At 44.7% G+C, this 15483-nt stretch overlaps 1 protein-coding gene across 2 annotated transcripts in view; it reads left to right on the top strand.

Moving 5' to 3' along the window:
* RIMKLA (ribosomal modification protein rimK like family member A) overlaps positions 1–13871 on the top strand; it is a 39498-nt gene extending 25627 nt beyond the window's left edge. The window contains exons 4-5 of one of the 2 annotated variants that reach the window (XM_080655122.1): positions 7498–7701; positions 10062–13871. In XM_080655122.1, coding sequence (XP_080511248.1) covers positions 7498–7701; positions 10062–10552 — 695 coding nt within the window. In that variant the 3' untranslated portion in view covers positions 10553–13871. The remainder of the gene's footprint in view (positions 1–7497; positions 7702–10061) is intronic. The other variant, XM_080655123.1, reaches the window with a different exon arrangement.
* Positions 13872–15483: the final 1612 nt, after the last annotated feature.

The following is a 15483-nucleotide window of genomic DNA, read 5'->3' as shown; positions in this document are numbered from 1 at the left end:
AGAATACACAAATGATCTAGTGGAAGGAAAAACATTTCAGTTTTGATAATTCCCTATTGAAACAGTTCTTTTCTCTCCCTAAAATCACCCTCATTTTTATTAAAGAGCCAACTTAAGACCAGTTTATTTACTGTATTACATCTAGGTATGATTTGACCGGATTGTTTGCATGAACATAATAAGAATAACATCAACCAGTTGTCGTTTTTAATTGTGGTAATATATATATAACATAAAATCCAGCTATTTATTGAGTGCCTACAAAGTGCTAGGCATTTCATATTCTAGATACAGAAAGGAACAAAACAAAAATTCCCTCCCTCAGCGAGCTCACGTTGTAGAAAGGTATGACAGACAATGACAAGTTAAATGGAAGAATCCTGGCCAGGTAGCTTAGTTGGTTAGAGCGTGATGTGAGAGTGAACAGGGATTGAGCCTTGCAACCTGGGCATGTGCCCTGACTGGAAATTGAATCGGCAACCTTTCGGTGCACAGGACAATGCCCAATCAATATAGCCATACAAGCCAGGGCTACATAGTACTTTTAAACATTTGAAAAATTGAGATATAATTCACATAAAAATTTATTATTTTGAAGAGTACAGTTCAGTGGATTTTAGTGTATGCACTATTATATACAACCATTTCCATTATCTAATTTCAGGACATTTCCATCACCACAAGAAGAAAACCCATACCTATTAGGAGTCAATCCCAATTGCCCTTTCCCAGTCCTTGGGAACTAATCTACTTTCTGTTTTTATGGATTTGACTATTTTGGGCATTTCATATCAATGGAATCATATAATATGTGGCCTTTTGTGTCTGGCTCCTTTGACTTAGCATAATATTTTCAAGGGTCATCCATATTGCTTTTATGATTTAACTAGTGGCCCAGTGCGTGAAATTCGTGCACATTAAAAGGGAATTGAGGAAATATTTTAATATTACTATTTGCCCTTTCTCTATAATAGAAGTGTCAGAGATGAAAGAAAATTAGTAAAATGTATATGAAAATCTTCCTCCTATCAGAGTCTGGGGTGCGCCACAGGACCCAGAGTCAAGTCCCTGTCCACCCATGTGCACCTCAAAAGAGCTCGAGACCCAGACCCAGCCGGCCCCACCGCCATTGGGCTAGATCCAGACCTGGATGGCCCCACCCCCGTCAAGCCCCACTGGGTGGAGGGCGGGGCCTGAGGTCCCCCAGCTTAGCCCAGGGCAGGGGGTGCACCTTGAGGTCCCCCATCAAGCCCCGCATGGCAGGGGGCACGGCCTCAGGTCGCCCGACCTGGTGCCGGGACGGGGGGCCTGGCCTCAGGTTTCCTGTCAAGCCCCACTGGGCTGGGGGCACAGCCTCAAGACCCTGCCCTGGCCCAGCACCACGCAGCCTCAGGTCCCTGCTGATTGCTCATTAAGGCTCGTTATGGGAACTCGGCCTCTGCTATGGGAGCAGCCATTTTGTGTTACAGGATCCCCGCTTCCGCTATGGGCGCGGCCATCTTGTGTTACAGGATCCCCGCCTCCGCTGTGGGCGTAGCCATTTTGTTACAGCGTGATGGTCAATTTGCATATTCCCTCTTTATTAGATAGGATATTCTGTTGTCTGAATATACTGCATTTCATTTACCTGTTCATCAGTTGATGGACATTTGGGTTGTTTCCATTTTGTGGCTACTGCTGCTATGAATATTTGTGGACAGGTTATAGTGTGAACATACATTTTCATGTCTCTTGAGTATATACCCAAGAGTGCAATTGCTGGGTCATATGGTAATTCTATGTTTAACTATAGAGGAACTGCCAAACTGTTTTCTTCATCAGTTTATGCCATTTTACACTCCCACCAGGACTGTACAAGGATTACATTTTCTCCACATCCTCCCAACTGTTATATCATTCATTCATTCATTCATTCATTTATTATTGATTTGTTTTATTATAGCCATCTTAGTGGGTATAATGTGGTTTCTTATTGTGGTTTTTATTTATGTTTCCCTAATGATATTGAACATCTTTTTATGTGCTTATTGGCCATTTGTATATCTTCTTTTTTTCAATATTTTTTTTATTGATTTCAGAGAAAGGAAGGGAGAGGGAGAGATCGAAACATCAATGATGAGAATCGTTGATTGGCTACCTCCTGCACAACCCCTACTGGGGATCCAGCCTGCAATCCCGGCATGTACCCTGATGGGGAATTGAACCAGTGACCTCTTGGTTCATTGGTCAACACTCAACCACTGAACCACACCAGCCAGACTGTATACCTTCTTTGGAGAAATGTCTGTTCAGATCCTTTGCGCATTTTTCAATTGTATTATTTGCCTTTTTATTGTTGAATTTTTAAGAGTTATTTATATACTCTGGCTATTATACCCTTATCAGACATATAATTTAAATATTTTTTTTCTACTCTTTAGGTTGTCTTTTCACTTTCTTGATAGTGTCCTTTGATCCACAAAAATTTTTGGTTTTGATGAAATTCAGTCTATTTTTTCCTTTGGTTACTTGTGCTTTTGATATCATATTGTACTTGCTTAATCCAAAGTCGCACAAATTTATACCTATGTGTCCTTCTAAGTGTTTAACCCTTACATTTAGGTTTTTTTTACCCATTTTGAGTTCAGTTTTGTATATGGTGTAATGGAGGAGTTCAGCTTCATTCTGTGGTGTGTGGATGTCCATTTGTTCAGTATCATTTGTTGAATAATCCCTTTCTTTCTCATTGTATGTTCATGAAACTCTTGTCAAAAATCAATTGACCATCTGTGTGAGGGTTTATTCTGAACTCTCAATTCTTTTACATTGACCTATATGTCTATTTTTATAACAGGCCACACCTCTTGATTACTGTAACTTTATAATAAGGTTTGAAATTGGGAAATGTGAATCCTCCAACTTTGCCCTTCTTTTTCAAGATTGTGTTAGCTATTTGGGATCCCTTGCATATGAATTTAAGGATCACTTGTCAATTTCTGCAGAAAAGGAAATTGGCATTTTGGTAGGAAATGCATTGAATCTGTAAATCAACCTGAAGTGTATTGGCATTTCAATATTAAGTCTTTCAGCTCTGGCTGGTTTGGCTCAGTGTATAGATCGTCAACCTGCAGACTGAAAGGTCCCGGGTTCGATTCTGGACAAGGGCATATGCCTGGGTTTCAGGCTCGATCCCCAGTAGGGGGCGTGCAGGAAGCAGCTGATCAATGATTCTCTCTCGTCATTGGTGTTTCTATCTCTCATCCTTTCCCTTCCTCTCTGAAACCAATAAAAATGTAGTTTTTAAAAAAAGTATTTCGGAGGATCCAAGATGGCGGCGTAGGTAAACACCTAAACTGCTGCCTCGCACAACAATTTCAAAACTACAACTAAAAGACAAAACGTCTATCACCCAGAACCACGGGAATGCTGGCTGAGTGGAAGTTCTACAACTAGAAGGAAAGAGCAAACAGCATTGAGGGGTGCACAAGCGCTGAAAAGCTGAGGTACGGAGACACGCGAATCGGGCTGGCGACGGGTGACTGGGAGCGCTGCTGTTTTCAAACCGAAGGGAGATAAGCTCCTGATTACTCCAAACTCCAGTTTCTGGGGAGACACGGGGGACCCAAACTCCTACGGGGAGAAGCTGGACTGTCTGCCGTGGGGTCGGAAAGTGAGGGAGGCTTGCTTGCAGGGCTGAGCGCAGGAATAATTGTTTACTGCGCTGGGGCGCAGGACATGGGGACATGGTCAGGAGACGCAGAGCCAGCTTACTGGCAGCCATCGCTGTTTGCCACGCCCTAGCCTAATCACGCCCTGAGACCCCGCCCTGCACAATCTACGAACCCACCCAAGCTCCAAGCAGCGGCTTTAGCATATGAATGGCCTGCCCTATCACAGCTTAACCTAGCAAACTTGCAGCCCAGGTCAGACAGCTCCAAAACCTCCAAACCCCAAGCAAAGAGGAGAAAACTGTAGTTCTTGCTGTAGCTCCTGCTGGGTGGCCTCAGACAGTAGCTGACCTGCACCCCATTGGAGATCCAGATGCCAATGTACCTAATGGTCAGTGTGAGACACCAGATTTCAACTCCTCACATCCATAAGTGATACATTCAAGAGGCAGACTCAGTGAGCACCAAAGCCCCACTGAAACAAGTCCTGCACCATAAGCGTGTCTCCAGCGCAGCAGTTCTTCCATTATAGACACAGCGGGTCCTCACAGCCAATTGGCCTGGAGGTCAATTCCTCCCAGTATACCAACAGCGATCAAGGCTTAACTACACCAAGACTTTGCACTCAGCCCACAAAGGGGTGTACCAAAGGCGTCCACCTCAGGTGATTGGGGAGACTGAGCTACTGGCCCCTATAGGTCACCTACCACACAAAGCCACTCCATCAACACAAGGAAGCAGCAAAATGCGGAGACAAAGAAACATGTCACGAATGAGAGAAATGGAGGAAAGCAAACTACTGGACGACATAGAGTTCAGAACCACATTTATAAGGTTACTCAAGAATCTTCTAAAAACTGCCGAGGAACTTAGTGAGACCTTTAAGGATCTTAATGGGAATGCCAAAAAAATGGAAAAGGACCAGTCAGAAATTAAGCATACACTGTCTGAAATAAAGAATATACAGAAACTCAACTGTAGATCAAAGGACCCCAAGAATCAAACCAAAGATCTGAAATATGAGGAAACAAAAAACACCCAACCAGAAAAACAAAAAGAAAAAATCCAAAAATATGAAGATAGTGTAAGGAGCCTCTGGGACAACTTTAAGCGTACCAACATCCGAATTTTTGGGGTGCCAGAAGAAGAGAGAGAGCAAAATATTGAAAACCTATTAGAAGAAATAATGACAGAAAACTTCCCCCACCTGGTGAAAGAAATAGACTTACAAGTTCAGGAAGCACACAGAACCCCATACAAGAGGAATCCAAAGGGGACCACACCAAGACACATCATAATTAAAATGCCAAGGGCAAAAGACAAAGAGAGAATCTTGAAAGCAGCAAGAGAAAAACAGTTAGTTACCTACAAGGGAGCACCCATACGACTGTCAGCTGATTTCTCAACAGAAACTATGCAGGCCAGAAGGGAGTGGCAAGAAATATTCAAAGTGATGAACAGCAAGAACCTACAACCAAGATTACTCTACCCAGCAAAGCTATCATTCAGAGTTGAAGGTCAGATAAAGAGCTTCACAGACAAGAAAAAGCTAAAGGAGTTCATCACCACCAAACCAGGATTACATGAAATGCTGAAAGGTGTTCTTTAAGAAGAGGAAGAAGAAGAAAAAGGTAAAGATAAAAATTATGAACAACAAAATGACATCAAATACATACCTACCAACAAGTGAATCTAAAAATCAAGTGAATGAAAAAATCTGAAGAACAGAATGGACTGGTGAATATAATAGAATCAGGGACATAGAAAGGGAGTGGGCTGACAATTCTCAGGGGGGAGGGGGTGTGAGGGGTGCGGGAAGAGATTGGACAAAAAGCTTACACCTATGGATGAAGACAGTGGCGGGGGGTAAGGGCATGGGGTGGGGTGGGGAATCAGGTGGAGGGGAGCTATGGGGGGGAAAAAGAGGAACACCTGTAATAATCTGAACAATAAAGATTTATTTAAAAAAATAAAAATAAATAAATAAAAATAAAAAAAGTATTTCAATCGCTGAAAGATGGGATATCTTCAGAAATGTGTTATAGTTTCCAGTGTATAAGTATTATACTTCTCTTATGAAATGTATTCCTGAATGTGTTATCCCTTTCAATACTATTGTAAATAGAATTGTATTCTTAATTTGATTTTCAGATTGCTCAATGCTAGTGTAACACATAGTATCTTAGGGAAAATGAATAGGGAATAAACAAAGTCACAGCAATAGACTCTAACAGGGGTCCTCAAACTTTTTAAACAGGGGGCCAGTTCACTGTCCCCCAGACCGTTGGAGGGCCGGACTATAGTTTAAAAAAAAAACTATGAACAAATTCCTATGTGCACTGCGGGCCCGGGACGAGTCGGCTGCTAAGCAGGACAGGCAGCGGCACCCGGCGGGCTGGATAAATGTCCTCGGCGGGCTGCATGTGGCCCGCGGGCCGTAGTTTGAGGACGCCTGCCTAGAAAATGGAAATAAATTTAAAGAAGGCAGTGGACTGGTGTAGCCTGTGCCTTTGAGAAGGTGACTAATCTTATGGACTCTCATTTTCTTCATGTATAAAGCAAAAATAGCTATCTTTGTTCTAATGGCTTCACAAGGCTAGTATGAAGGGTAAATGAAACAAAAAAAGTATTTGGCACATCATAGATTATAACTAATCATAGTGCCCTTCCCTCGCCTCTCATTTTTCCTCCTTGCCTTAAAACTGTAGCTCTTTTATTAACTGAAGACTAAGCCCATGTGCACCAGAAGCCAAGGAACAAGTCTCTATCTCTAGCTCCATCTCTGCTAAAAATCCTACCCAACGTCCAGAGACCCCCAGTGCCTACAACTGAGTCCAAGCCCTCTGTGCCAGATGACAGATCTCCTGGTGCCAAATGTTCAGTGGTTTGGAGACATATTTCCAACCTTTTATGCGGCGAGAGGCTGATGCCCATCACTCTTTTTATGAAGACTTCAGAAAGATCCCCCTCCTTTTAAGACACAAATCTTAGGCAAACCATCCTGTATTTGCTAACAAGAATGCTCAGAGTGGGTGTGCTCATGTCAGATCTGAAGAGCAAACCTCTCAGGAACCCCTGTCAGATATATTAGCTGATATGCAAATGGAAAGCAGATGCCAGATAATTGCAAAAGCATTGATCAGTCAAGCAGAAAATAAAGAATTTGGAGTCAAAAAGAAATGCTTTCCCAAGAGAAATAGAAGTATCAATCATTCCTTTTAGAATTAATAGGGGTTGCCAAATAATAAGTCTCTTATATTTAAAAAGAGGAAGGATGTCTGTCAGTGACTCACTTTTTGAACATTATAGTATTTTTCATAGACCTCAGTGTGAAATCATGCAGTGTTATACTTATCTTTTTTGGATCTCTCTCCATCTATTTTTAGAACTCTTCTAAAGTATGTTCAATCAATTATGTTCTGCTTTGTGCATCAAGTTCAGTATGAAGTTAGGGGGATTTTGTAAAAATGAGTTAGACATGGACCCTGCCTAATCCACATCCTCGGGGTGATAAGAGATGGTAATAACTGTTTTGGAACCAAGTTGACTTGATCCTTAGGATTTTATTTTGACCCCTTCTCTGTATTTCTGGAATACATTTTTATTTCATTTTGATAAGAGTGGTGGTATAGGGAGACAGTCAACATTGTTAAGACCTGAGCAAAATCAAGAGAAAATAAAGTTCAATAGCCATTTGATAGGAAGGAATAGTCTAGTCAGAGAAGTAGAAGAGACCAAAGTGATGCAAGTTGAGGAAGCATTGATGACTGTATCAGATGGGCGACGGGATGGCCAGGACAGGGTTCAGAGGTTGCTCTAACTCCTTCTCTTGTTGTCTTTCTTCTTAAAGGAAAGGCTGTTTTCCTTGCAAGAGATAAACATCACCTCTCAGACATCTGCCATCTGATCCGCCATGACGTGCCCTACCTGTTCCAGAAGTATGTGAAGGAGTCACATGGAAAAGATATCCGGGTGGTTGTGGTCGGGGGCCAGGTGATAGGCTCTATGCTTCGCTGCTCCACAGACGGACGGATGCAGAGCAACTGCTCTCTCGGTAAGGTGCAAGGGCTCAGAGTCCGAGTGTTGGTTATAGGAGGCCACCAGGAGTTTTCATTAGGATGTTTAGACCCATTCAGTAAATGTGTACCTGTCCCTCCTAACTAGTCAGATCCTGGCTTGGTGCCAGGATCAACAGCTAAGAATTAGAAACAAGCCCTTTCCTTTAGCAGCAAGCAGTCCAGCAGGGGGATAGATGGTGTAAGTGCTGTGACAGAGGTCAGGCCACGGATGTCAGGACACTGAGGTTTGAACCCTATCCTATAGGTGTTAGGACTTAGTGCTCAGGTCTACACAAGGGAGTGACATGAGGATCCGTGTTTGCGAAACTGACATCTGGGTAGAGGATGAATTTAAGGCATAAGACAGGAGGCAAGGACGAGTGTGGGAGCTGCTGTAACAGCTCAGGCAAGAAATAGTGAGGGTCTAAACCAGGGGTGGGCAAACTTTTTGACTCGAGGGCCACAATGGGTTCTTAAACTGGACCGGAGGGCCAGAACAAAAGCATGGATGGAGTGTTTGTGTGAACTAATATAAATTCAAAGTAAAGGAGCGGAGGGGAGAGCAAGAGGACCCTCCGCTCTTTCGGCTCCGCAAGCCAGATAGAACAGCCAAATGGGCCGGATCCGGCCCGCGGGCCATAGTTTGCCCACGGCTGGTCTAGAGACAACCAGTGTTAACATCTACATTATAAAAGGCCAACGGCCGTCACAACCTAAACAACTGGTCACCAGGAAGTGCATGGAGTGCCTCTCGGTCCCTCCCCAATGGCCCATAGGCTCCTATCACAGCAAGGCTGGCAGCTGGTGGGCGGGGGGCGGGGGGGGTGAGGTTGTTAGCCTCCGGCCTGGGGCTGGGCCAGAGGCCTAACAACCTCGCCGCTGCTGCAGCGGCTGCAGATCAAGCCCGGAGAGAGGCCCAGAGAGAGAGGCAGGGCCTGATCACAGCTGCCGTGGAGGCTGGCAAGGTCTGATCAGCAGCTGCTGCAGAGGCTGCAGATCAGGCCCAGAGATAGGATTGAAGACGCTAACTGGCACAGAAACCAACCAATCAGAACCAAATCTGGGTGAACTGCCAGGAGCCAATGGTTGCTTAGGAAGTGGAGCTTTTGACACTGACTGGCATAGAAACCAACCAATCAGAACCTAATCTGGGTGAACTGCGAAGGCAGAACCTAAGGTGGGGCCTGAGGAGGGGTTTTAAGGGCAACAGCTGTTTGGTGTAAGGTGTAAGAAAGCAGTTCAATTTTTTAATGACTGCTTTGGCAGTATAGTGAATATGGCTGGCTATCAGTCCAGATATAGGGATTATGTATTGTTGTCTGCCAAGAGCATCTCCTCCTGCTGAAAAAGGCTCCCCCCCCCCCATTTAAGCAATCCTATCCTATATAATCTATCTATACTACTAAAAGGGTAATATGCTAATTAGACTGGGTTGACTGGCCATCTTCTGGATGTCCGACTTCCTTCCAGACAAAGCCATGTTGGTGGGGGCCGAGGCAGAGGCAGTTAGGGGTGATCAGGCTGGCAGGGGAGGGCAGTTGGGGGTGAGATCAGGCCAGCAGGGGGTTAGGGACAATCAGGCTGGCAGGGGAGGGCAGTTAGGGGCGATCAGGCCAGCAGGGGAGCAGTTAGGGGTGATCAGGCAGGCAGGCAGAGTGGTTAGAGGTGATCAGGTAGGCAGGCAGGTGAGCGATTAGGAGCCAGTGGTCCCAGATTGTGAGAGAGATGTCTGACATCCCCCAAGGGGTCCCTGATTGGAGAGGATGCAGGCTGGGCTGAGGGAACCCTCCCGTGCACGAATTTCGTGCACCGGGTCTCTAGTTTTGGTATAATTTCTTTCGATCTTTTTTTCTAATAATATCGTTTTGCATGGTTATACTGCTCAGTCTTTAATCCTACATATTTTTTCTATGGGATCACAAACTCTCTATGAGCATTATTAATGGTTGTAAATATGTTGTTTTCCTCTATTGTGAGCTACTTAGATTATAATTTTTCATTTATTCATCAACAAACATTTATTATTGAGTACCTACTATGTTCCAGGCACAATGACTTTTCAGTATTTTTAAATAACTCTGACATCAACATCTGTCTGCATCAAGCCTTTTCTCTGTTACGTAAGATGATTTTCTAAGTAGTGGAATGACTGAGTCAGAGGGTATACACATTTTTAAGACTCTAGATAAGAAATGACCACATTGTTTTCCTGACTTCCTTCCAGACCTTTTGTGAGTTATGAAAATGCCCTGTTCGCTGCCCTTCCTCAGCACTCCCCCTTCTCCTCCTCGAAGGGTCATTTGACTTGCTAGTCAGTGTCTGATGTCATCATTACATCACTGTGTTTTCCCTACAGGTGGTGTGGGTGTCATGTGCCCACTGACAGAGCAAGGCAAGCAATTGGCTATTCAGGTGTCTAATATCCTGGGCATGGACTTCTGTGGCATTGATCTCCTCATCATGGACGATGGCTCCTTTGTGGTGTGTGAGGCAAACGCCAACGTTGGTTTCCTCGCCTTTGACCAGGCATGCAACTTAGACGTGGGTGCGATCATTGCAGACTATGCTGTGTCCTTGCTGCCAAATATGCAGACTGGGAAGATGGCCATCCTCCCAGGCCTGTCCAGTCCCAGGGAGAAGAGCGAGCCAGATGGCTGTGCTGCAGCTCGAGGCGTTGCAGAGAGCATCTACACCATCAACAACGGGTCTACCTCCAGTGAGAGTGAGCCTGAACTGGGAGAGGTCCGGGGTCCCTCAGCAAGCACGACAGGGCCCCCAGACCCCATGCTGCCCGAACCCAGCTACAACATTAACAATAGGATTGCTTCCGAATTAAAACTGAAGTGAATTCCTGCTTTTGTTGGCAGCATTTAAACCAAATCCTACTGCTTCCCTAGTAGTTTTGAATGAATAAAATCTGGACTAATGCGATTTCATTTGCACAGAAACTAGAAATCCCATCTGGGTACTCGACATTCTTTCTAACGATGATTTAAGCAAATGGCCTAGCTTTGTGGTTTTTACAACGATAATGTAAAAACGCTCACCAGGAACAGCATCCCGACTGATCAATTTGAGACCGAGGTCTGCTGCAAGCACTTGGATATCCCAACTGATTTTAAGGCACTGACTCTGTGCTGCTGCTTCTGGCTGTTAGCAATAGAACCCTTTAACTCGGAAAAGCTCCTGGCAATACTTTACTCAAAAGCAACCACCAGATGAAGGCGTGGGCAAAAGAGGTGGAATGTGGCTTCAGTTATGTGCTTTTCATTGTGTGTGTGTGTGTGTGTGTGTGTGTGTGTGTGTGTGTGTGAGTGATGCTTGGAGAACACACAGTTCAAATACTAGTAGAGGATTGACCTCTGCTCCCCCTCCCCCTCCATCACCATCTTGACCATATTTCTCTGACACTCAGGATATGGTGTTCTAGGGAGCTTCCTCATTAGCATTTTCAATGAAGCACTTTGTAGAAAGTAAATTCACTCGTTGGCAAATGTCCTGCTCTGTAACTGTGGCATTCTACAAGTGCTTTGCCACTTCGAATTTACAGACCTGCTTCAACTAACACCAGCCCCAGCAGCCTCTTGCACCTTTGCTGCCTTTGGCCTCCGCTGGAAATGCAATTGAATGAGCTAGTGGCCACACACTTTATTTCTTAAGCATGCACTAGAACCAAACACCAGGGACTCTCTCTTCAATGGACGATTTTCACTTGTCATTCCAAAGCCATTGGTTTATATCCTGGAAAGCTACTGGACAATAATCCCTCCCCCCCTGCCCCTACTGAAACTTCGTGTACTGCTTAGCTGTAGGAGGTTTTCTTGTATGAGTTGGTATGTGAACCTGTTAGGTAGATAGAGCCATTGGAAACACACTCCAATCCCCTTGACATTCTAGTATTATCCAGGTTCCAGAGACCTGACCTTACCCACCTTTCCAAACTGGGGAGATGCAGGTAACAGGACTTACTCATTGCCTATTTTGGGGGGAGTTGGATAATGTAGACATGACACCAAGTGCTTTTCATTTCAACTCTTCAAGCAGCAGCTGATGAGCCTTTCCTTGGGAAGTCATGGAAAGGGAATGTTCCACTTCTGCTCTGTGGAGTATGACTGAAAATGGGCAAGGCTACATTTTAACCAAATACACCAAAACAGGCACTCAAGAGTTACCATAATCAGGATTATTTCCTGGGAGACCATACTCTTAAGCTGTGATGTTGCACATGCCAAGAACACATAGAATTCCTGTTTGGAGTTATCTTTGAAACCATTGTGAGGAAGGAGGGCTCACAACCTATAGTCAGGTCTTGTTTTGTGTGTTTGTTTTTGTTGTTGTTAATCCTCATTCGAGGTTTTGGGTTTTTATCCATTGATTTTTTAGGGAGAGGGGAAGAGACACAGAGAGAGAAACATTGATGTAGAGACACATCAATTGGTTGCCTTCCACACGCACCTTGACTAGGGTTGGGGTTCGAGCCTGCAACCGAGGAACATGCTTTCACCAGAATCAAACCCAATACCCTTCAGTCCCTGGGCCGACACTGTAACCACTGAGAAAAAACAGCTAGGGCAGGTCTTATTTTTCACACCACCCCTCCCCAGGGGTAGTCCATGCTCCATCACCCATTTTATTTATTGGACTTTCCTTCTAATGTTCTTTGGCTGTTAAAAAATAACCATTTCTTGAAAAATAATTCTACCCTTTAAGGACAAAGACTTAAAAACACATTGAAGAAAGTTTATAAGAAGACAGTTTCCAAAGACAGTTCTGGAAATATTCTGGGTAAGGTCAGCTTCACTAGACTAAACATACATCTTCCCAAGGTGACTACTTTAAAGGCAACAACACCCACTTGGGTGTATAAACTCCTATACTTATTCTGCTGTAAATGTAAAATGTGCATAAGGTCAAACAATTCCATTTTTTCACAACACTTAAATAGAAATTGGCTTTTAAAATACTGTGACTAAAATCAGATTTCACTAAGTGTCAGTTGTACGATTGGAAAACCTTTAGCGCCATGTAATGGAGATGTACACTACACGGTTGTAGTTTAAATGCAGTTCCATGTGGGGTGCATGCCCCTAAACTATAACCTTAGTAATGTGTCCTTTACAGTTGAAAATGGAATACTTCACCTTTACGTAGGTAACGGCATGTACCTTACGTTTACCACTCAGGGTAGGTTTAGAAGGATAGTTCTAGGTCTTTTCTCTCTGCAATTGGCCAGATGCTTTGTAAACATTGGAACCAAGTGAATTACATTTCACTCATTCTCAGTGTTTAGTATAAGCCCAGTCTTCCCACTTTATCTAAAGCATGCTAGTGGGCCCCATCCTGAGCAGAGCAGCTAGAGAGTGCTTCCAGATTTGTCAAAGGGGGCCTGTTTTCCACCGGCTAGTGACATCTGTAGTCATTGACATCATTGCTTGGAACTGAGCCCTGTCTGGAAGCAGAGAAAGCTGGGTCACAACTGGATCATAGCCCCCCTCCAGGGTTTCCCATAATGGCTGTGCACTCAGCCTCAGTCAGGTGGCTTGGCTGGACCACACTTGTCACAGCTGTCCACCAGCCTGCTGGAAGGAACATGGGGCACAGAGCCAGATCTGGCTCTCCCCTTAAACAGCTGGCTCTCCCCTTAAACAGCTGATGGAACTTGTACGATCAGGTGGTCTCTGTGCCTCCATTTTTCCATTCTTCAAGTAGGGAGGATGCCTGTTCTGTTTAGCTCTTGGGGGTGCTTTGAGGTGGAAGTGAGTTCATTAATGAGTATGCATTATGTGGGAGGTGGTAGAAGAACATCTACCACATCTGGTTTTATAACAGTTTCTCCTCACCCCTCCTCTGAGAGAGTTAAGAAAGAGACCATGAAGTCTGGGCATTAGCACACTAAACAGTGGTAGAGGCCCTAAAAAAGGAGGCAGCTAATCAGAGGCTTTACAGCCTGAAAGGAGTGAGGCAGTGTATTCAAGTAGCCTTCTGGGTGTTTTGTGTATAACCTGAAACTCCTGACTCGTGTATATCAACTAACAGTCTTCCTTATGTAACATAAATCGCAGTGTCTGTATATGGTCTTCCAATTATCTAATAGCATCTTGAAACTGGTCAAAACTTGAATGCCAATAACTCAGTCACTCAGAATATATATGATTCTGCACTTGGGAAAAACGTCTATGCTATCTGTTTGATTGCTGATGGGTGAGGGGTTGCCAGGGTGCAAAAGAACTGGATGACAAGCTACTGGTCAGGCTCACTGCTCCCAGCTAAGAGGGCATTCCATGGCAGTGGGCATGGGGTGAGGAGGGATGGGAAGGGGAAAGGTCTGAGATAGTTGTGTGACATTTCAGTGAGAGAAATAAGAGATTGGGATCATTTGGAATTCTAGTGGGAAGGAGGAAGAAATGGCTCTTCAGTTTTAATGAAAGAATTATGAATATGTATGAGAAGAGGTAGGGGTCCATTGAAATTATTCTGTAAAAAGATTATAGGATGAATGGGTTCCCATCCTCCTCTATTGAAATGGGAGACACATGCTTCATCCCTTCTTTAAGTCCTGATAAATGCTGGTCTTGAGAACACTGAATGTAAATCAGGGGAGACTGGAGCAGCTAACTGGAGCTTCGAAGATCAAGTGATAGCTGACCCTCCCAGAAGTGAATGGACCAGCATAACCTGTGTGGAGAAGCCCAGAGCCACAGCTCTCTGAGGTGGGTGTAAGGAGACATTGCAGAGAAGGAAGCCAAACAGGGCACTTCAGCTTAACACTTTCTTTTGCATTTGGAGGTGAGCCTTCTGTTTCTGTCAGTCTGTGCAGATGTTTTGGGAAGAGCCCTGACAACAGCCATCTTGGTCACTGTCCTTGAAGTTCGTGTCCTTAGACCTGCTGCTGCAGCCTCACAGAAAACCTGGTGCTGTGTTTGACTGCCTCTGAGACTCAAGAGGAGATCATGGCTTTCCAAAGTTGTTGTTTTTTTTTTTTTTTTTAATATATTTTATTGATTTTTTTACAGAGAGGAAGAGAGAGGGATAGAGAGTTAGAAACATCGATGAGAGAGAAACATCGATCAGCTGCCTCCTGCACACCCCCTACTGGGGATGTGCCCTCAACCAAGGTATATGCCCTTCACCAGAATCGAACCCGGGACCCTTCAGTCCACAGGCCGACGCTCTATCCACTGAGCCAAACCGGTTTCGGCACTTTCCAAAGTTTTTACCTGGAAGAGCATCCATCTCAGGAATATATTGTTTTAATCATTTCTTAAAACTATATCATACTTCCATTCCAGGTCTATGGCTGAATCCTGCAGTTCTCTCTTCTAGAGCTCACACCACAGAGTACGAAAACGTCCCTTCAAGCCTCTCCATTTCCTTCTCCAGTGAGGTTCCCGTGCTGGCCTGAGGCACTATTCTGGGCCTGGTGCTGCCATCCCAACCCTGTATGGGGGTCTTGCTCTGCCATTTCCTGTTCACTGAGGCGACACTAAGAAAGTCACCCAGTGAGCCAGATTTGAGGCCACAGGAATGATTGCATTCTGGAGACCAGTGCAGTCCCCATTTTAGAGAGGGGATCTGAACCCCAGAAGCCAAGGTCACTTAGCCAGTCAGCAGTGAGGCTGGGTCCCAGGCAGGCGGACTCCTCATCCAGTTTGCATATTCCAGAGGTGGCTCTGTTCTTCCAAGGCGTCTAGCACTTGCTGCCATCCTGGCCCCACCCTCTGCCCATTCCCCTCCTGCTGAGCCTCTGCTCTGGATCAAAATGGTTTGCATGTGCCAGC

This window comes from Plecotus auritus (genome assembly GCF_963455305.1).
Source record: "Plecotus auritus genome assembly, chromosome: 2".
NCBI lineage: Eukaryota > Metazoa > Chordata > Mammalia > Chiroptera > Vespertilionidae > Plecotus > Plecotus auritus.
Note: the sequence above shows the minus strand (reverse complement) of the source record. Positions and strands in the feature narration are given on the sequence as shown.